Genomic DNA, 23,302 nt, shown 5'->3' with positions numbered 1-23,302 from the left:
TTCATACCCAATTTTCTATCTATAAACTATAAAATAATTAAAACTAAAATTCTCTTTCTTTTAAAAGTCAATTAAAATCCAGGATCCAGCCCCGGTGACAAGTCTTCAATCTCATCATCACCACTGACATCTATCGGCACAATCAAGCAAGAACATTCCGAGACAAACCAACTCCAAGTACCACTAGCGCCATCTAGGCAGTACAGGTCGAAATCCGTGGACGTCTCACTCGCCGGCTTGTCGCTAGATGACGCTAAAATAACAATTGACGTTAAGAACAATGAAATTATAATCACGCCAACTGGTTCTAAGGACGTAGCTGAAGAATTGTCGGCTGCTAAGTCGAACTACAGCGAAATTGAAGAGAAATTAAATATTGGCGATAAAATAACGCAAGCGTTTGAGAATTTCCAAGATGGCCTCCAAATGTTGAGTGAGTATAAAAATACTGTTGAGAAAGCAGAGGATTGTAACACTAAGTTGACTATCAGAGGTCCCGGGAGTTACATCAAGAGGTTGATCCAACAGTTTAGTGAGGGTCCCTTCGAGGGAGAGGACCCTAAGCCTGAGTCTGAGAGGGCCATGTCTACTCAAACGATTAAAGATAAAGCTGACGCCATTTGCAAAAAATGTTTGCATTACAAGGGAAAGATTTCGAAGTAATTTCGCTGTGGTTCGATCGTTACTTGCCAAAAATTTTATTTTGAAATATTAATGAACAAATTATTTTATAAATGTCTCACATTTTCGTGTCATAACTATCTTGAGAAATATTTAATTAATTTTATTGTACGGCTTATCCACATAACTGTTTGAGAGCGTTACTCGACTAATTTCCAGCTACACTTGGAACCCATAATCATGAGCGTACGTGAGTAAGCCGTACAATTACTTAAATATTACAAAAAAGTAATAATTGTAAAACCTGTAAAATGATCAGCTGCCTATGTATTGACAATATTATTGTAATGATTACAGATAACAAGTTATAAAAATATAGCAAAATATGTAATCTATACATTCTATTATAACTTTCGTGAGACATGCTAAATTAATTATAATGTTATCGGCTTACTCACATAACTGTTTGACGAGGAACTCGCCTAATTTCAAGTCATGCTAGAGACTCATATTTATGAGCAATATTCCGCGACATACGACGCGGCGATTGTCTAGCTGCTATATGCTACTCATGAATATGAGCCTCTCATGGCTTGAAACTAGTCGAGTTCCTCGTCAAACAGTTACGTGAGTAAGCCCATAACATAATAATTAAATTATACATTCATTATACATCAACGGTGTGGGATAAGTATAATATATAATTTTAAGTTACTGCACAAGAATTTGCTTATAATAGGTAATCATTATTTCTGTATAAATATCATTACCATTATAATAATATAACTATTGAACATGTTAATCTTATATAACAAAAAAAAAGATTTTGCGCTGATGTATAAAATGTAGAGCGTAATTATATAAAAAAATAATAATCCTTAAAATGTAGTGATTATAATCAAATATGAGTAGAGCAATATTAACGCTTATACATATATTTGAATTTTCGTGATAATTCGTACTTATAATAAGTATAAAAAATATAACATCATTAATATAACAATTAATGTAGAAAATATAAAAAAATATGACATTGTTATATTCATGTTATAAATAAGACTTATGCATAAATAATTGTTTATTCAAAATTATTATTGGAATTATAAAAATTATATTATAATAAAAAATTATACGTAGAATTAAGTAAAAGGGATGATGACGGGGTATGAAAATTAAAAATCTATTTAGTCCGTCAGTTAGGTAATGAAAAATATTAGACACGTATTTTTTTGTTATATTATTAAGTTGGATAACACGAATTAAAGTTTAGGAGTGGGAGCAAATATGTCATTTCTACGTATAAAATGTACCTAGAAGTGACGTCACGCGATATTTCAAAAGTATTTGTTTCCGTAAGAAAATAAAAAATACGTGTCTAATATTTTAAAATAATCTACAAGACGGACATTAAAATAAAAAAGAGTCATCTACCCTATTGTATCAATTTTCACATTTATTAAAATATTATTTAGAAATATACTGCTGTGCACTATCAATAAAAAATATATACAAACGTTTAAAATGCAGTAGAAAATATATATAAATACAAATATAATATAATTATATATTTGAAATTATAATTGAGGCTTATAATGGAAGAAAAAATATTATACATATAACAAAGTTTGGTTTATCAATCAATGTGTTAAAAAAGTAATATATAATTTAGATTATAATTTTTAAAAAGCTAATTATTTCACAATTTGATTTGGGTATAATACCTAATAATATGTATCACACAAGGGGATCTCTGACTTTTTATTCATATTTTGGTTTTATTTTAGTTAAAACTATTTCTTGATGGTCGCAAGTGCGACTGCCGGACAAAGGCTCTCGGTTTCGATTCCCGAGTCGGGCAAAGTACTTATTACTGGTTTTTTTTCGGTTTTTCGAACATTTCTTAATAGTTTGGAATAGTACCTGGTATATGGCAATAGGCTCACCTCCTATTACATGGAACTTATAACACAAATGGTGAAAAGTATGCATCTCTGCTTACCCCATCGGGGATAAAAGACATGACATTGCATTGCATATTTCTTGGTTTTTATATGGAATAATATAATATGATTTGTATTGTATTGTATTAGATTAAATAATGGTTATAAGTGCTGATATTTATATTGTATTCTTTGATCAGCTTATAATTATGGTATATTATAAGAATTGTAACTGTAATAAATACGTATACTTAGGCTATAGGCAAATAGAAACAAAATGTATGAAAAAAATGTATTTTTAGCTTTAATCTTATGTTCAATAAAATATATGTGTTATGAGGCATTATTTCTGGTTTTTATTTTATATAAAATAATTTAGGATGTTTTCCCAATATTAAAAGTACTTTTCCGCCAGAGATGTGCTATGCTATGTCGCTGTGGACGTGTTTGGCTTCCGCCAATCGTATCCATTAGTACACGTAGCATAGCTTTGTTTTTATATGGAAAGATGCGTGTTTTGGATGCATGCTATGAAAGTGCACTCTGGACGGTTTCCCTACTTTTGATATATTGCATACTCGAGCTGTGCATCTTCCTCGCCCAGCTAGTCCTATAGTTTCATAGCTTAGCGATTAATTACATCTTCGTAGCATAGCTTCATACCACACCTCTGGTGGAAAAATACTCTAAAGGACACTTCACATTCACACTTTAACAATTCACATTGTTATTTTAATTTGAATATTGCATCGTATATCGTATGATATATTTCACAACCTCAATGTGTATGATGAAAATGAATAAGAAAATTGCTAAACCCCAATAGGAACAGATAAAGACGATTTCTTTTGGGTTGACATTTGTGTGTAAAGTCACAGTATAAAATGAAACTTCATTAGAAAATTTTACTTAAAATGTTTAATAAATGCATAACTGTCAATATTTAACATTCCTACTAAATTTATTTGAGCATTTTATTTAATATTTTTACTCTATCTCATGGTTATAACGGGCAGAGTTTATGGGAAATATAATCATAATAATAGTAATAGTTTAATACTTGATTTCTAATAGTACTATAGAAAAAATACAATATAATGATACAATTATACATATAATTGTATATGTATTATACATATAATTATATTAATAAATAATTGGATGTATAAATAATAATAAAAATAGTATTGCAAAATGTTATCATTATAATTATCAAAACATAGGTAACTCTTATACCACAGTAGGTTAGCCATAAAATAAATAAATTTCTGCTCATTTTATTTCCAAAATAAAATAAATAAATAGACTATTGCAAACATTAAGTTACTGTCTGATATGTAATTTTAAAAACATTAATACCAATGTATAATGTTCGTATAATTTGTTTAAAATGTATAACCTAAATATATAGAATAGAAAATAAATTTTAAGCTTAATAAATAAGTAATACTTGATTTAAAAATATTAATTACAAGATCACTATGCCCGTTTCATGGTAATCAATATAAATACTGCTACTTGAGCAAAATACAAGAAAAAGCTCATAAATTATTATAATATAATTATTCAAAAATATGTATAAATTATAACAATTAATTTATAATTTCTACAATTCAGTCTTAAATACTAAAATTTCTAAACTCTAATAATAACAATAAATAAATGCATTTCTTTTTTTTAATAATTTACAATAGGACCTACTAAATTATTTTGCTACGACAATATACAATATTTTTAATTAAAATTCTATTTGGAAAATTATGGAAATGCCGTCGTTCTAAATTTAACTTTGATTATTTTTTTAATTATAGAGTTTTCTGTAATTTACGTTAATTATAATATTATTGAACAACGTATTTTAATTGACTATAAATCGAGGCTCAATAATTATATTTAAACAAAATTAAAATTATTTAACATCTCAGAATTACAATAATTATTATACAATTTCATTTAGAGAGCTGTAACATTAATTTTATACAAAATTCCAAATTATAAATAAATATTCTTTTATTATTTTTAATAAAATGAAATACTGTTTTTTTTTTTATAAACGCTAATACAATATTCTGAATTTAGTTAATAAATTTATCGACTCAGAAATTATAAAATAGTGAACTAATTTATTCATAAATTTATATTCATGAATAACACAAATAGAAAATCAAAATAAAACACACATTATATGAATAATAAATAACAAAACATTCATTCACATCCATTCAAATTTATCATCCATTTCGTATACCAATTCAACTAATACATTATTCACACATACACTCAAAACATTTATTCATCCTCAAATAATTTATTCATTCTGAACAATTCACTATTCAATCCCGTTTATTCAAACTAATTTATTCAAATCCATTTATTCAATGAACTCCTGTGATGCTCTTTAACCATGGTTTATAGTATGTGGTCCTCATGTAAACGCCAGGTAGGAATGGTGCTGCACATTTGATGCCATGGGAGACTGTTCCAACCAGCTGCCATTTTCCATCATCACGCTGAAGGACTAAGGGACCACCACTGTCACCCTGGAAATAATAAGTAATTCTTATGATAACCCAATCCGATTAACTAGATAAACGGTTTAAACGTCACTTGAGACTGTTAGATATATATAGGTAAAGAAGCTTTAAAAGTATCTGCCACGGCTTTAATGGGAGGTGGTGTTGTGTTTGAAGATTACAATAGTAAATATAAACTATTTACGTATTACGAGTATTTTTTATATGATAAAATCTACCCATGTATTAGTTATGAAAGAGATCTCTGTCGCTTTCAATAACGCACAAAGCAACACACACAATCGACGCATCGTGCGTATTTGTGAACCACGCTATGCAGAGCAGAAGTCTTATTTGTTTAACTTCTTTATGTTCTCAAATTGAATTAACTGGTCCAGGGTATGAAATTTCTTCACTATTGTAATCTTCAAACACAACACTACCTCCCATTAAAGCCGTGGCTGATCATTTTAGAACACCTTATATACTATCAGGGCTTTTAATGAGGTACAAAATACCGCCAATTCTTTTTTTGCAATATCTCGTCGTCTTTTGAAGGTCGCTACTGCCATCGAAGTAGGGCTTATGAAATAGTAAAATAGTACAAGCAACTTACTTCACATGAATCCTTCTGTCCATTAGCGTATCCAGCACAGATGAAGGAGTTCAGTATCTTCTTGGAATGTCCAGCAGTCTGGAACATGTCCTGGCATGCACTGTTCTCTATTACTGGGACCTGGAAATAGTAAAGAAGAATATTATTAAGTGTAAGTGGTGTCGTGGTTGCCCGGTGGTTTAAGACGCCCGCTTCTTATGCATGAGAGTGCTGGTTTGAAACCTACCAACGGCAAGTACCAATGTGACATTTTCCGAGTTATATGTACTTTCTAAGATTATTTAGATACCACTGAAAAACGGTGAAGGAAAGATATCGTGACGCATACTGGGCTTTTTAATTGTTCATTTATATTTTGAAATCGTCAACCCGCATTGAGCAGAAGTGGTGATTAATACTCAAACCTTCTCCATGTGAGAAGAAGCCTTTGGTCAGCAGTGGCCACATATGGGCTGATGATGGCGGGCTTCTTAAATCTCCGGGCCATCACAACATCGACAAAAAAGTAACGACTAGAACAAATATGACAATATTTTTGATGATGATGATGATACCTGGACTTCTTGCAGTATAGCCGGCACTGAACCGCCGTACTTCAGCCGTCCCCAGCCGGTGACGGTAGCCACACGGCCCGTGAAGTCAGCCTCGTCCGGTGGCATGCAGATTGGCACTGAAATGAAGAGAAAAACATGTTAATAAAAGATGTTAAGAATTATAACATGAAGGTTAATTTAGAACCAAAATCTAGTAAAAATCTTAGTAGGGAACAATCCATCTTCAATACCAGTATGACAGCTCTAACTCCACCATAATTTATTAAAAATTTAAGTGTGGGATGGACATGCTTTCGGTGCGAATGGGCCGGCTCGACCAGTGTGATACCACGGCTTCATCGAAAACCGAGTTGAAACAACGTTTGCGTTGTGTCTTGTTGTGAGGTTACCGAAGGCCCAATTCCAATTCCCAATCCCTGTTTTTCCTCAACAGGAATTTAAGGGTTTAAATTCCTAACCCCCAAAATACCGGCAACGCCTCTCACTTATAACACCTCTGGTGTTTCAAATATCCATGGGCGGCGGCGATTGTTTACCATCAGGTGATTCGTCTGCTCGTTTACCGACTTATACCATAAAAAAGATGTATTCTTGCTTACCGATATGAGCGTCGAACTTAATAGGCGACTCCAACTCGAGTAAAGCGAGATCGTTTTCGAAGGTAGCAGCATCATAAGACCGGTGGACGATGACTTTCCTCACGTTCCTTGAAACTGGCTTCTTGGGTTCAAAGTCTCCAGAAATGTCGTTCTCTCCAAATACCGCTACTAGGGAGGCTAGGAATCTGAAATGGAAGGAAAGAAATCAAATTAGAGTTAGATTTTTTCACGTGGGTAAACGAATAAGCTGCTTCGAACGGAGTGATATCACAGTCTCATAGGATAACGGCGTGAAACAAGGCTTGGGTAGTATTTCGCCGTAGAAGTGAGTTTAAAAGCCCTAACCTCAATAATAATCCCAAATCACCAATAGTCAATCGTTAATCGTCAATCGCCAATCTTCAATCTTCAGTCTTCATTCCTCAATCTTCAATCATCAAAACATCAATACTCAGTCCTCAATCCTCAATTCTTAATACTCAATCCTTAATGCTCAATTCTCAATCCTCATTCCTCAATGCTCAACCCCCAATCCTCAACCCTCAATCATCAATCTTCAATCCTCAATCCTCCCGTATAACCAAACGCATTTTTAATTCCTTTCGTGTCATGTCAGCATCATGGCGGCGTCGATTGCTTACCATCGGGTGATACGGCTGTTCCTTTGGTGGCACATCCCATAAAAAAAAACTACACTTACCCAGGTTGACAATGGGCAGCGGTGGTGACGAATCTGTTGGTGATCAGGACTCCTCCACACTTGTTCTTGGTGAAGAGACCGAGCCAGGTGGATTCCCTCACCAGGACCTGCCAGGGCCACTCACCGAAGTTGGCACTCTTGCCGCCAACTATACGGCCCGATTTTGCAAGGGGACGGACGCCGCATACTGGAAAAATTTAAGTAATTCTTAGTCAGCTGCATTTGGTGTTCTATTGACTAACGTATTTTTTTTTCAAAGTGGGAATCATCTAATGACTTCTTCCATCTTATGTGAGGTGAAAGGAAGCGTCAAACTCTTACTGACTAAAAACCACCCCTTCTTACTCATATATTACTGCACGGTTGGTGCGGTGGCTGGGCAACTGGCTGCCGTGCAACGTGTAGCGGGTTCGATTCCCGCACGGAGCAACTCTTTGTGTGATCCACAAATTGTTGTTTCGGGTCTGGGTGTAATGTGCATGTGAAATTGTATGTTTGTAAATGCACCCACGACACAGGAGAAAATCCTAATGTGGGGCAACGTTTAAAAAAAAAGAAAAACCACCCCGATCCTACTCCTGAGACGGAGCTTCGGTAACTCGGTCAACATCAGACCTACTGGGCGCGCACCCTTCGCATGTGTCTGGTTCTGCTCAGGCGGCGAGCTACCCTTGCTCGCCATCCGTAGACCCGCACTTACTCTGGCTGGAGATCAACGCGCGATCTCCGACGTCCCAAAATGTCTCTCGGGGTGACTACCAATCTATGTTTAACTTAATCATTACAGTCATACTTTTATTACTTACAATTCTTGTCATTATAATCGATAGGTCGTTCGACATAATTCTCCGTCGTCACTTCGTCAGCCAGCTCGGTGGTGGTAGTGGTAGTGGTGGCGGCTTGGGTGGTGGTCGTTATCTTCTTGGTCGGTTTCGGCTTCTTCGTGGTGGTCACCTGGAAATTGTGGTGGAATACAAAGACGGCATACCAGTTATTTTAGAATATTTTGAAGAATGTAAAGGAGTGTATAGCGATATTGTTTAAAATGATAAGTTATATGACAAATGGTGAAGGAAAACATCGTGAGGTAATCTGGACTTTATAATTTTTAATTATAAGTTTCAAATCGACAACCCGCATTGAACGACTGTGGTTATTAATGCTCAAAACCTTCTCTATACGAAAGGTTTTGGACAGCAGTGGGCACTAATAGGCTGTTGATGTGTGTGTGTTTGAAAAATATACGTTTTATTACTTGTCTACACTTTCTTTGGTTTTGTTTAGCAAGAGGATCATCATCATAATAATACTTTCTCATAAATTGACTCGTTGTGAACCGATAAAAAAGAAAAATATAAAAGAAAAAATATCCTGGTGTTTATTACGATACTAAACAAGGAATTGTGTCTATCTTACCGGTTTCTTCGTAGGCGGAGCGGTGGTGGTCGGCGGCTGCGTGGTGGTAGGCCGTCGATACTGCGTCGTCAGCCGCACCGGCTTCTTTGTCGTCTTCACCGTCGGCCGTCGTGTCGTCGCCTTCGTTGTCGTCAACCTCACTGGCCGCTTCGTTGTCGTCAAAAATGGCCTCTTTGTCGTCGGTGGAGTCCGTTTAGGCTTCACCGTCGTCGTTTTTATAGCCGTATCGTTCGGTTTTCTTCCAAGAATTACAATATCGTGCAACTCTTGGAACGTTCCTTGTAAGTTGCCAACGATTTTGTTGACGAAAACATTCATTTTCTCGTTCAGTTTGTCGTCAACTTGCCACGTGGGTGTCGTGAATTCTACGTCGTGTAGAATATCTAATTCATTGTCTGATAGTGAAATGCTTGTGTTGTATAGAGCTGGGTTTGAACCAGTAGCGTTTAGCATAGGATTTCTTACTGGTGGGAAGTTTATTAGGTCATCTGGTGAAGTTTGCATTTCTGGCTTATTTGTCGTTGGTGCTTCCGTAAAGTCCATAACTGGACTAGTTAGAATAGGTAGCGGTCTGGTCACTATTGATCCCTTTATTGGATAAGGTGTAGTCACTCCTGGTTTTGGAGTTATAACAACGGTAGGGGACGATGAAGTCGGTGGTTTACCCATGTAAATATTGTTGGTAGCAGCTATATGGTTGTTCACGGTGATATGGCTAACAGGCTTCTTGAAAGGCTCTTGAGATATTTCAACGAATTGCGGTTCGTCTGCGTCTAATGGCGTTTTCGTTGTGTGTATGTCATTAAGGACTATGACTGTTGGTGTGACGCTTGAGAAGGTATCTACTGCATCATAGGTGACCACGTTGGATGGTACTGCCGGTCTTCTGATAGGACTGGCACCAGTGACGTAGCTAGTAGATGGTGGTTTTTTGGTCGTTGTTGGTCTCTGAGTAGTAGTAGAACTGACGTAACTGAAGGTAGAAAGATCTCCAAAATCAGTAGGATCTGTGGGATATCTGTTAAAAGCTTCAATGGCTTGACTAGTGGAATGACTAGGACTAGGCGAGGAATAGTAAGACGTAGGCTTATCGTCCTGCGGCAAGCTATTTGGAGTCGTATGCACATAGTCATACGACGGTTTCTTGCTTGGCGTCGTTGGTTTTTTAGTTATATATGTTGATAGAGAAGTTGGTTTGAGAGTGACGTAGTGACCAGTGGATGAGTAGCTTGGATAGGTGTAGGAATATGATGGGGATGGAGATGATTTTGTCTCCATTATATCGATAGATGGCGTCACATCTTCTTTCATACTTGGAGTACTGTCGTTAAGCATTTGAATTATGCTATTAATGGACGATAACTCTGGAACTCTCTGTGTATTTTTAGTAGTAATGGTTGATATTGGAACGTATCTCTCTGTTGAAGTTACTGGCTTTGGCCTAAAGATTGGTTTGACAGGTCTATGAGTAGACACTGTCCTCTGAGGCTCCGTAGTCGAAGTACTAGGTGTAACCGTCGGTTTCGTCTGCATCGAAGACAGTTGTATATTGAAATCTGAAGGCCTTACAACATTATCAACTACAGAACCGTTTGTATGAACGAGAATAGTATCAGGACCTCCATGGTCTATACTGCTGTGAGTATAATAATCAGGTTTAGGTTTCATATAGATAATTCCATTACTATCCTTAGGCGGAGAACTTAACAACGTATTGGTAATTTGAGTTAAACCTTCAGATATCAGTTCATGTTCAGCCTCCGTACTCAAATCCTCTGGTTTCAGAGTAGTGGCTGCAGTTTTGTCAGCTGGTCTGTACCCTGGAGTGACTACAGGTTTGAAGCTGTTATGAAGAGCACTTAGTTCTTCTGCATCATAATCATCGCCTTCTGTAGCGTCTGGGTAGTCTAGGTAACTGGTCATGACGATACCTGGGCCTTTAGGTATGTGGGATTGGCTGTCGGATTTGAGTTGGCAGCAGGCTCCGAAGAGAAAGCCGTCCATGCAAGCCCCTACCACTTCACCGCCGCGTTGATAGCATTCATGGTTGAACATGCATATGGTGTTGCCTCTGTTGTATTTGGCTGCGCGCGATGCCTTGCAGTAGGTTGGGGTTATTCTGTAGCCGCCGAAAAGTTTTCTTGATTCTGTGGAAGAGAGAGGGTTTGGTGGTTAGTTTTGAAGTAATGTTGATTAAAGATAATTAAATTTTATCGTTTGTTTTAGAAGGGTGGGTATATTTTGCAGTGGAATTTAATAAAATTAATTTATTGTTTAAATTAAGTAAATCGCCCACAAATTGAACCCGATATTTTATTTTACTTTTATGAATTTAGAGCATTTTGTATTTAGATGAATAATTCGTTTATAGTATTTGTTTATGTTTTACTAACCATTTTAAATCTAGAAATTACCCATATTTTCCACATTCAAGAAAAGTTAAAATCAAACTCAAAATTATTTATTTCAAATAGACCGAGAAAGCACTTTTCGTCGTCAAAGCAAATATTATAATATTAAAAAAAATCGTCTATGGGTCAGTACTCTAGTGAAGCTATTTGCTCGTTCCAAAGTGTAGATTCCTATGGAGAAGAACGAGCAAGAAACTCCATAAGCCTAGGCAACAAGCATTTATATTGATATGTCTACCTATACATACATAGGTATATGAATGTACCTATTCTACCCGATTTCTCCATTGTATGTACATAGTATGTACCCATACAAAACACATACATACATCTCTGTCCCCAGCAATGTTTGACCATACAAAGTCCATACATAAAAATGTCATCAATCTAGACTTTCTCGAGTCATACAAAATACATGAACTGCTAGACAATAAACTAGACATGTGTGTATGTATAGAAGAAGTAATTTCTAGAAAAGGATTTCTTGGCACTCAATACCTATCATTAGTTGAGAGGGATTTCGTTTCAATTCCCTGGTCCGACAAATTATTACAGTAGATTTTCGGTATTTTCGAAAATGTCTAATTGCACGCACATTTAAGAATGGGAGAGCCATGCTTCGGCACGAATGGGCCGACTCGACCGGAGCAATACCACTGCCTCACAGAAAACCGACGTGAAACAACGCTTGTAATTGTTTCGTTGTGTGAGTGAGGTCACCGGAGGCCCAATTACCTTTTTAGATGGAGATTGGGAAGGGATTCCCAAACCCCGATTTCCCAACAACCCAAAAATTCTTAATCCCAAAAATTCGACAACGCACTTGTAACGCCTCTGGTGTTTCGAATGTCCATGGTCGGCGGCGATCGCTTACCATCATGGGATCTGTCTGCTCGTTTACCAGCTTACCTATACCATAAAAAAACAAACAACGCCCACTACCATGATGATACACTAACTTTTTTTTAAGTATTTGACTGCCAATAGAAAACTGTTGTGTCGGTCACCGGTGACCACCACGGCGTTCAATGTGTTAAGGGGGGAAAATCATCCAATGACTTCTCTCGCCAATGATAGACTAACTAGGTTGCCTTTCAAAGCTAGTGTTTAAGACAGAGTAGATAGCCACGAGACGAGAGAGCCAGAGTTTCACTGTCACAGCAAATTGTAGCCAGCATGTGGCACTTTCTAGCTAAATAATTTCTCTTGTATACAACATATGTATAGAAATATCGATTACTTACATGACATGGCCGTTTTTACAAGTTTTCTTATTACTTTATACTTGTAGAGTGTGTCTAGTTCGGTTTGAGGTCGAGAAAAGTGTGATTTTTTTTATAACCGTTACTTCATACTTCATAGTAGAGATTTCTCCTATGTTTTACGTGTTATTAAAATATTTATACAGCAATATGTTTCTTATAGTGAGGGTTAGAGAAGTCAATAATTCTTATATACATATATCGTCATGGTTACCGGTGGTGGTTTATAACTTAGTATCAATGGAAACCCTTAGCTATTACATCTACGTAGCATAGCTACATATCACCTCTCTAATGGAAAATCACCCAAAGACACCGACAGAAAACCGACGTAAAACAACATTTGCGTTGTGTTTCGTTGTGTGAGTGAGGTTACTGGAGGTCCAATTCCCCCCTTCCCAATCCCCGATTCCCGAACAACAACCCTTAAATTACTAACCCCCAAAAAGCCGGCAACGCACTTGTAACGGCTCTGGTGTTTCCAGTGTCCATGGGGGGCGGCGATTGCTTACCATCAGGTGATACGTCAGCTCGTTTGTTGTTTCATAAAAAGAAAGGTGGTACTCCGGTTCTCGAATGCGAATTTTCGTTTAATCTTCGGCCGTAGGTTTTATTGATTTACTAATAAAATTACTTAAAATAACGTTTTCTTTTTAATGTCATATCAAAACCTATTTATTTATCTTCATTTCATTCGTTCATTTATGTTCACGAAAGTTCGCCAAAAATAGAATTGTAGTACGAATTCTGTTAAGTTTCGGACGAAACTTCGTTTTTCGTTGAATTAGAGTAGGCCCACTGTTGTCAAATGTATTCTATTTTAACGTCATCATACGGCATATTGTATAGAGAGTATATTATAGTTCACCTGTCGAGAAGCGGTTTTGCGGTAAGCAACTGTTTGTCTGCTGCTAATGACTTGTGCATACAATGTTATGTTCGAAACGTCATACATTGGTCATGTGGTCACTCTAGTTACTATGTAACATACTAGTGCTTGTTTGTGGTTTCACTCGCATTCCTGTAGTAGGGGAATGTATATACAGATGGGGCCCAGTAGGGCTGATGCCTGATCCGGAGCTGCGGACTATCTAGTGGGTTACCGGGGCTCCGGCTTGAAAAGCAGGAGTAGGAACGGGGTGGTTTTTAGTCAGTAAGAGTCGGACACTCCCTCTCGCCTCGCCCAACGCGGGAGGAGTCGATAGATGATTTTTCCCCTCAAAAAAATTAAATAAAAATAAAAAAAGGAGTAGGAACGGGGTGGTTTTTAGTCAGTAAGAGTTTGACACTCCCTCTCGCTTCGCCCAAGGCGGGAGAAGTCGAACGTGAAAAACAGAAACAGAAAACTCTGTGAAGCCGTGGTATCACTCCGGTCGAAACAGAAACAGAAAACTCTGTGAAGCCGTCCGGTCGAGCCGGCCCATTCGTGCCGAAGCATGACGCTCCCAAACTTGAATATTTTAGCGAGACTAACGAACAGCAAGTCTTTTCTATATTAGTTTTTATACAAAGCAAGTCTTTTCTATATTAGTTTTTATACAAAACCTTCTCCGATTCATTTTTATTTATTCATATAGATGTATTACTTGTAAAAACGATACTATATACACACCCTTATTATAACAAAAAAATAAATGAAATGAAATCAGTTACAAATACCGGTTACACCGATCTACTGCCCTCAATGAAACATATTAATATAAATTCGTCCGAATGTTTGTTTATCGCGTGCTGTAAAAATTATCACCATAGTGTGGTGTGGATGTATGTATGTACAGCGTGTAACAAAATACCCATATACATCAAGATACACTGAAGAATACAGGTTGAATAGAATCTCTACATAAAGTTTCAGCTCAAAATACGTTAAAAAAAAATTAGTACCAAATACTTGGTGTCGCATGGTTCTTGATTTTATAAATCATACAAACGTGTCACAACACTACAGGGGTCACTCGCTAATATTACGAAACATTTCTTCTGTAAATCTGATCGCCTAGTACCTGTATCTACCTAATTTTGATGTTCGGTTTCTGGAATTTTATGTATTGGAAAAATTCATAACTTCGTTTCATGAAAACATGAATTTAAAAAACCCTTCCCGTATCGTTTGTTATGTTATCTAGAAACCGTGCACTTGATATGTATACCCCCTTTTTGTTACAACCTGTATATATGTATGTATGTATGTTAAGTAGGACGCATGCGAGGCGAGGTAATGAAGGAGTTAGGCTTATTATGTAGTTATAGCTTGAGAGAAGATTTAAATTATAGCTTGTAGTTCTTGTTAGCAGTTTATTAATAGTTGTCGTCTAAAAGACGGCAGGAAGGAACGACAATATAATAAAAACAAACTTTGAAAAACTAAGAGTTTTAAAACTTATATCTATTTTTAAGCTTTGGCTAGAACATAGGATTTTCTCCTGTATCGTGGGTGCGCTTACAAACATACACATGACACCCAGACCCAAAATATCAATTTGTGGATCACACAAAGAGTTGCTCCTTGCGGCATTGTATAACCATAACAGGGGTAAATTATGGTCTGGAAATACACATCCGATACGTTTTATACCGTACTCATAGAATTTAAAAATCTTGGTGGCCCGGAGGTTTTAGACGCTCGCTTCTCATGCATGAGAGTGCGGGTTCGAAACCTACCAACGGCAAGTACCAATGTGACTTTTTCTGGAAACGGAAAAAGTCACCACTGACAAACGGTGAAGGAAAACATCGTGAAGAAACCTGAACATTATAAGTTTGAAATCGTCAACCCGTATTGAGAAAGCGTGGTGGTTATCAAACCTTCTTCGTGCTGGAAGAGGCCACTAATTAATTATTTATGTTTATTATTTTTTAATCGGTGCAAATAAACTGTTTTTCTTTCTTTCTTTCTAATCAGCAGTAGCCACTTAATAGGCTGTTGATGTGTTATGATGATGATCATTTTTATTCCACGGTACCGCGAGTGAAGCCGCAGCCGCCAGAAGTTAGTTTCTGCTAATTATTCAATATTGTACATAAATATGTGATAACAGGGCAAAAATTAACTATAAATTGCTATCTTTCTCCCATATCTTGTAGTGTACAACACGTCTAAGTTCCAAAATTCGCGAGCAATAGAGGGCGACCGTTACCTCCGCACTCTGAGACAGTTTTGCATAAAATAATGATTTGTAATCAATATTGTACTGATTTACCATGGGAAAGTTAAACAGCCTTGTTTATTTATTTATTTATAGCCCACAGTATAAGCCCATAGTCTTCAGCAATTCTAGTATATTCGGAGCTGCGGACTACCTAGCGGGTTTACCGGGGCTCCGGCTCGAAAAGCAGGAGTAGGAACGGTGTGGTTTTTACTTTTTAGTCAGTAAGAGTCTGACACTCCCTCTCTCCTCGCGCAAGACGAGAGCCCATCCAATGCCGGTGACCAAGCAATTGGATGATTTATCCCCTCAAAAAAGCAACGTCACGCCTTTTATCTTATCCCCAAAGGGGTAAGCAGAGATGCACATTACGGCTCGTAAGGCCGCTATACAATGTACACCCACTTTTCGCCATTTGTGGTATAAGTCTCATGTAATACCCCATCTCCCATGACCCCTAATGTCCCATAGGAACCTATTGCCATATACTGGATACAATTCCAGACTCCGTGCTACTACTGAGAAATTTTCGAAAAAAGCCCAGTAATACTTAGCCCGACCTGGGAATCGAATCCGAGACCCCTTGCCGGCAGCCGCACTTGCGACCACAAAAAAAAGCATTGGAATATTATAGTAAAGGTTTAATTCGTGGGCATCATAACACTAAACACTAATTAATTAACACCATTATCGAGATTTTAATATATTTTCGGAAAATTATAATATACCTAAAGCTCATCTCTAATACATATAATATCATATCTATTACAACCATGTAGTCATTAAACACTAAACACAACATTAAACACAAACTTTCTATTTTATTTAAACACCAATGAGTCATTAGTGTTTTATGACATTGATCCTACTAAATATATAATATAACATCATTCAAAATATGTTAGGAATTCGACCTGCCGCCTACTAATGATGTTACTATCTCGAGTGAGTTTTACAGCTCACGAGACGATAACGAAACGGTTTTTTATTTACTTTTATGTGTTTAAATCTTTATGTCATTATAATCAACAGCTTATTCCAGTAATATGGACTATTTATAGGCCTCCTATACATAAGGAACTTAGACATAATCTATACTAATAATCTATACTAATATTATAAATCAGAAGAATTTGTTTGTTTATTTGTTTAAACGCGCTAATCTCTGGAAGTACTGGTCTGATTTGAATAATAATTTTTGTGTTGAATAGTGCATTTATTGAGGAAGGCTATAGGTTATACAACATCTCGCTATGACCAATAGGAGCCAAGCGGAGCGGGTGAAACCGCGCGGAAGTAGCTAGTATCCATATAACATGGTAGACAATTTGGAGATTGCAGTTTAAAAGGTTCAGGTTTCCAAGAGAGCGCTGCAATTTAGTCTCTGTTAAAATGAGAACTCCCTTAGGTAAATAAATATGGTAACGCCTATCTCCTATTGGGGTAGGAACAGCCAAAAACTGGAGCATAACGTGCGTGTTTGCCGACAGAGGGTGCGACGCCGCCAGCGCCAACGCATGGTCTAGTTAACCAAATAAGCTGCGCGACGACGCCGCATCTGCGCATATTGCTCATGATGAAGATTCCCTCTGTGACTTGAAACTAGTAGAGCTTTTCTCCATTAATATACGTGAGCAAACCGTGAGTTTTACTCAATTTAGCATGTCTCATGATAGTTATTACAAAAATATATTCAATAATCTCTTCTCTAGAGAGGGTGATTAAAAAAATACACACATATTTTTTTATGTTTTTATCTTTTATCTCGCTAAAAATAATATATGTCTCGTCACGTCCTCGTCTCGTTGCCTCTAAAAACTCGACATAGTAACACGTCTAGCAGCCGGAAGGATCGTTAAAATCGTCCAGGATACAATGTGTGTCGAAAACGAGAATCGAATACTAATCGATGTTGTTCGAATCGATTTTGAATTCTAATCGAGTTGGTACACTTTCGAATAGGATTTTGGCTGTTTCTTAGTGCATTTTAACATATGATTTTTGGGTCATGTGCTGGTTGAAAGTGTTTTAATGTAGGCTGTTTTGCGGCCCAATAAGTCTTGTGCATCCGTTGAACACAGCACAGCTTTTTTATGGTATAAGCCGGTAAACGAGCAGACGGATCACCTGATGGTAAGCAATCGTCGTCGCTCATGGACATTCGAAATACCAGAGGCGTTAAAGTGCGTTGCCGGACTTTTGTGGTTTAGGAATTTAAGAGTTGTTGGGAAATCAGGGTTTGGGAAGAGGGCTAATTGGGCTCCCGGTAACCTTAATCTCATAACAAATCACAACGCCCGCGTGGTTTCACGTCGGTTTTCTGTAAGGGCGTGGTATCACTCCGGTCGAGCCGGCCCAATTATGCCGAAGTATGACTCTCCTACACTTATTTTTGTTTTCTTAATCAATTTCAACCGACCTAAGCGGGGTAAGCAACCTTTAAAGATGCTTTTCCAAGGTGTTTTTTTCTTTAAGAATGCGTGCTATGAATGAATTCTCTACTATCGATACATCGCATACTCGACTTGTCCTATTTTGCAGCGGCTCTTCATAGTATAATATCTTCCTCACAAAACTACATAGCTTATCGTATCAATGGAAACGGTCACATAGTTTCAAAGCTTAGCTATTACATCTTCGTACCATAGATACATAGCCCATTTCTGGTTTATTTCTGTACACTCATGACCACTTTTCACTGCATTTAATTTGAATATAAGCAAATTAGACATATTCTATTCTATTCTACACGCCTGGCATAAATCCAAAAGCAGGCTTTCTCGCAATCCACTAAACTTACTCGATTGTAAATATGTCCGAATACGAAAGCGAATACTCGATTAGAATTTTAAATCGATTCACTTATGCATGCGGAGCCTTGACCTAGACAATCTGTTAGTCAGAAAGTCAGACAAAGTCTATATTTGGAGAAACACAGGTCTATCTTTGAATATCTTAGTCTAAAATAAATAAAAAAAAGCTAATGCCGGTTTTCACCCACACCTTTTTTTTCACCAATCCTAAGGTATGGATGCGTTTCAACCAAAGATGTGCTATGCTACGTTGCTGTGGATGCGTTTGGCTTCCACCAATTATAATCATTGGTACACATAGCTTAGCACTGGTGGAACCCGATTTAGCTAAGCAATATTTTTATATGGAAGATGCGTGCTATGGATGGCTTTCCTACTATCAATACATCGCATACTCGAGTTGCGCATCTTCCTCGCACAGCTACTTTGCGGCGGCGCATCTTCATAACACATCTTACTCGCACCGCTATACAGCTTAGTATCAGTGTAAACGGTCACATAATTTCACATCTTAGCTAATTCATCAAAAGGATTAAAGTTTAATTAGGTACTTTTGACATATTAACGGCGTAAACCAAATAAAACCGTTTAATAATAATAAAAAAATCTGTACAGTAATCTTACTTCTTACTAATATGATAAATACGAAATTTTGTGTGTTTGTTAGTATGTTTGTTACTCAATCACCTCAAAATGGCTAATGGGATCAAAGTCAAAGCATTTATTTAAATTAAGTAATCCTAAATAAGGCACTTTTGAATCGTCAAATTGAATTGTCCGTCAGTCTGTCTGTCAGTGAAGCTCGGTATAAAATTTGGAACAGGGGTAGATTATGGTGTAGAATAACACATAGGATGCATTTTATCCCATAGGACTGCGAGCAAAGCCGCTGGCAGAAGTCAGTTCTTTACTTCTTCTTCTTCACATACAAATAAGCATTTGATCGTGTCACAAAGAATTTTAAACAAAAAAGCATCGAAATCTTAAAATTACATATTATTATTAGATCTATACTATACACGACGCACCACTCAATCGATATTCAACTCAATACTTCAAATCTTAAAAGCTATTATCCATTACATAAAGTCGGTTAGAACATCGTACCCCCAGTGGAAAAAAGGCATAAGACGAAAATGGTGATTTTTCAGTATGGCGAAAAAATTGAATTTATGGGCATATTTACTTTATTTTCAAACGAAGAAGAATTATTCTTGTATCAAAAAAAGGAGAAAAAAAAGTTGCACTGCGTGTTGTATTTAAGTTAGTACTAATGTTTAAAGTTTATTAGGAATTGTAAAAAAAAAATATTATGCTATTTTTCAAAATGTAATGAAATACAGGATTCTGAGTATCAAAATGTATGCCAGACTTTGCCAGAAAAGAAAAAATATTTCAAAAAGTATGTTGTATTAAAGCAGTAATGAACTTGTAAATACAAACATTTATGCTAGTATAAGTAAGATTACTACATTATTTCCTTTATTACAATTATGTTTGAAATGTATTAGCAATACTTACCCCATTTTTCAATTTAGGGGCTTGCTAAGGTAACTTAAATAAACAAAGATAATTACTATTTTCTACATTAAATTTTAGGTATAAACATATTATTAATTAATATGTCATTTTTTTTAATTTATTATTTGCGTTATATCACATAATCTACTAATCCTTAAGAAAAAAAGTGATGGAATATAAATTCTCAAAACTATTTTCTTGAATTAATTCGTCAAATTAAACAAGAAAAATATGAAAAAAATATGTGCGTATGTATCTTTAAACGTACTTTTCAAATATGATAAAATCGATGATTCAATGTAAATTCACTTATGCCTATTTTCCACTGAGGGTACGACATTTTGAATGGTGTTCGAAATTGAGAGTGACTTTCTCCAAATGACGTCATAGTTTGTACAGTACAGTTACACACGCCAATGATTTTCTATACGTTTAGTTGAAATTTGTTATGTCATTATACATTTTTCCTATAGAAATACGTTTTTAAAACGGTCGTCACGCCTTTTATCCCCGAAGTGGTAGGCAGAGGTGAGCTGCGGACAACGTAACAGGTTACCGGGGCTCCGGTTTAAAGCAGGAGAAGGAACGGGGTGGTTTTTAGTCAGTTAGAGTCTGACACTCCCTCTCGCCTCACCCAAGGTGGGAGAAGTCATAGGATGATTTTCCCCACTCAAAAAAAAAAAAAAAAAGAGGTGCACATTACGGCACGTAATGCCGCTATACGATGTACACCCACTTTTCACTATTTGTGTTATAAGTCCCATGTAATAGGGGGTGAGCCTAGTGCCATATACTGGGCAGGTGAAAAGCTAGTATTATTTTATGTTATAAGCCGGTAAACGAGTCAACGGATCACCTGATGGTAAGCAAGCGCTTCCGCCCATGGACACTCGAAACACCAGAGGTATTGCAAGTGCGTTGCCGGCCTTTTAGGAGTTAGGAATTTAAGTGTTGTTTGGGAATCGGGGATTGGCAAGATTGGGAAGGGGGTAATCGGGCCTTGGGTTATTTGGGTCATTGATATAATGAAACACAACGCAAGCGTTGTTTCACGCCATTTTTCTCTGAGGCCGTGGTATCACTCCGGTCGAGCCGGCCCATTCGTGCTAAAACATGGCTCTCCCTCATTTAAAGTGTATTATTATATTGAGGTTCATCTCTAAATTCTCAGTAACATCATTTTTATTATAAAAACCAACATTCTCTCATTTAATCTTTGCACTTATCTTTGGATTCATCAAAAGAAAAAGAAGCACACGACACAGTTTCCCTTTCTTACCCACAAAACCATAGACAAGCATTACTGAATTAAAAACTCTTTGCTTTATAATTAGATGACAACGAAAGTTTTTTCTACGAAAACAACCGTTGTTTATGGTAAAAGATAAAATAATCTAAAAACGAAAATCGCTGTCTATGGAAAGTGTAACGGTCTTGTTTTTGAATTAAGAATACTTGTTTGTTCAAGGTTGTGTCATTGGTCGAGTGGTTTCAAGTTCAACTATGTGGTCTTTGGTTCAATTCCTGCGTTGTACAAAGATTGTATCTAATATGTGTTTGTCGATTCAGGTTATCATCCATTTATAAATAACATTAAAAAATTGATATTATCATCACATTAGGTAGGTAGTTATTTACCTACTTATAAGTACTTACATACAATCATACATAGATATAATTATTATGTCTAAAATCGTAGACCACAATCACACATCAACAGCCTTAAAGTAGCCACTGCTGACCAAAGCCTCTTCTCATCCGGAGAAGGTTTGAGCATTTATCACCATGCTTGATTTTAAACTTATAATTAGATATTATAAGCCCAAATTTCCTCACGATGTTTTCCATCGCCGTTAGTCAGTGGCATTTTTTATGATAAGCTGGTAAACTAGCACACAAATCACCTGATGGTAAGCAATCGCCGTCGTCCATCACCCAAAACACCAGAGGCGTTACTAGTGCGTTGCCGGCCTTTTGGAAGTTAGTAATTTAAGAGTTGTTGGGGAATCGAGGATTGAGAAGATTCGGAAGGGATTAGACCTCCGATAACCTCACTTACACAACAAACCACAACGCATGCGTTGTTTCTCGTCGGTTTTCTGAAGCCGTGCCGAAGCATGGCTCTCCCACACTTATATAATACACAATTACTCTTTATACCAATTAACGAGTTACCAAAATACATACAAAAAAAAAAACTCATACTTATACAAAAAAAAGCGTATAAAATTCCAGAGGGATGTCACTCCCACCCTACTCTCAACGATAGCGGAAGCTAACCTATCTACCAAACGGAGCGTGGTAGAAACGCATACCCGCCGCAGTCTCACGAACCAACACATAATTGTACATCTCAGATACTCGATTACTTACTTATCAATGTTATATCTTCCGGAGCTGCGGACTACCTAGCCTACCTAGCTGCGGGTTTACCGGTGCTCCGGCTCGAAAAGCAGGAGAAACAACAGGGTGGTTTTTAGTCACTAAGAATCTGATACTCGCTATCGCATCACCCAAGGCGGGAGAAGTAATTTAATGATTTTCCCCCAAACAAAACAATACGAGCGTTTTTTCACATCGGTTTCCGTGAGGCCGTGGTATCACTCCGGTCAAACCGGCCCATTCGTGCTGAAGTATGGCTCTCCCACACTTAACAAATCAAGATGATTATAATGGAAAATTAACTATCACTATACCTACATATAAATATAATAGTCTACAATACAATGTGTAGAATACAAAGAAACAAACAAAAATAGAAATTAATTAGACGATATACTTTACTTTATTCTTTTAATTTCTCAGACTAATTAATTAGAACTAATGTTTTTCTTTAAAATAATTAATTAAGGTACTTTCTAGTTCAATAAAAATATATAGCCCTTTGTATATACGCAAAAAGAAAAAATAATTTGGACCCACTGTTAAACAGTCAAATTCAAAGCATTTATCTTTATATTAATACGTGATGCAAAAACTTTGGACCGCTTTTTACGAAAATTGCGCGGACGTAGGAGCATAAAATTTGGTACACTTATAGTTTATGTGTAGGAGAAGTACAGAACGCTAATATTTTTCAAAAATAATGCTTATAAAGTACATTAAATCAATAAATAAACCATTACACACACATGCATAGTATCTGATCGTATTTGACAAAACGTCAAAATCGATAGACATTTTTTTATTT

General features: G+C 36.5%; 2 protein-coding genes across 9 annotated transcripts in view; one reads left to right on the top strand and one right to left on the bottom strand.

Moving 5' to 3' along the window:
• Positions 1 to 23,302, top strand: part of LOC118279687 (histidine decarboxylase) — a 121,796-nt gene that overhangs the window by 25,523 nt on the left and 72,971 nt on the right. For 3 of the 8 annotated variants that reach the window (XM_050702325.1, XM_050702323.1, XM_050702321.1), the window contains one exon: positions 68 to 226. Coding sequence is in view for 3 of the 8 variants with exons in the window: in XM_050702323.1 (XP_050558280.1) it covers positions 68 to 75 (8 nt within the window). In the remaining 5 variants the exon portion in view is untranslated. Of the gene's footprint in view, positions 1 to 67; positions 2,908 to 23,302 lie in introns of those variants that run through there. The other 5 variants (XM_050702318.1, XM_050702319.1, XM_050702324.1 and 2 more) reach the window with 3 other exon arrangements.
• Positions 4,439 to 23,302, bottom strand: part of LOC118279688 (serine protease filzig) — a 30,553-nt gene continuing 11,689 nt past the window's right edge. The window contains exons 2-8 of the mRNA XM_050702309.1: positions 8,960 to 11,106; positions 8,350 to 8,497; positions 7,544 to 7,730; positions 6,844 to 7,028; positions 6,245 to 6,360; positions 5,691 to 5,810; positions 4,439 to 5,101 (exon numbers count right to left, since the gene is read on the bottom strand). Coding sequence (XP_050558266.1) covers positions 4,937 to 5,101; positions 5,691 to 5,810; positions 6,245 to 6,360; positions 6,844 to 7,028; positions 7,544 to 7,730; positions 8,350 to 8,497; positions 8,960 to 11,106 — 3,068 coding nt within the window. The 3' untranslated portion in view covers positions 4,439 to 4,936. The remainder of the gene's footprint in view (positions 5,102 to 5,690; positions 5,811 to 6,244; positions 6,361 to 6,843; positions 7,029 to 7,543; positions 7,731 to 8,349; positions 8,498 to 8,959; positions 11,107 to 23,302) is intronic.

Source organism: Spodoptera frugiperda, chromosome 22, assembly GCF_023101765.2.
Source record: "Spodoptera frugiperda isolate SF20-4 chromosome 22, AGI-APGP_CSIRO_Sfru_2.0, whole genome shotgun sequence".
Taxonomy (NCBI): domain Eukaryota; kingdom Metazoa; phylum Arthropoda; class Insecta; order Lepidoptera; family Noctuidae; genus Spodoptera; species Spodoptera frugiperda.
This window is presented reverse-complemented; position numbering and strand designations above follow the sequence as displayed.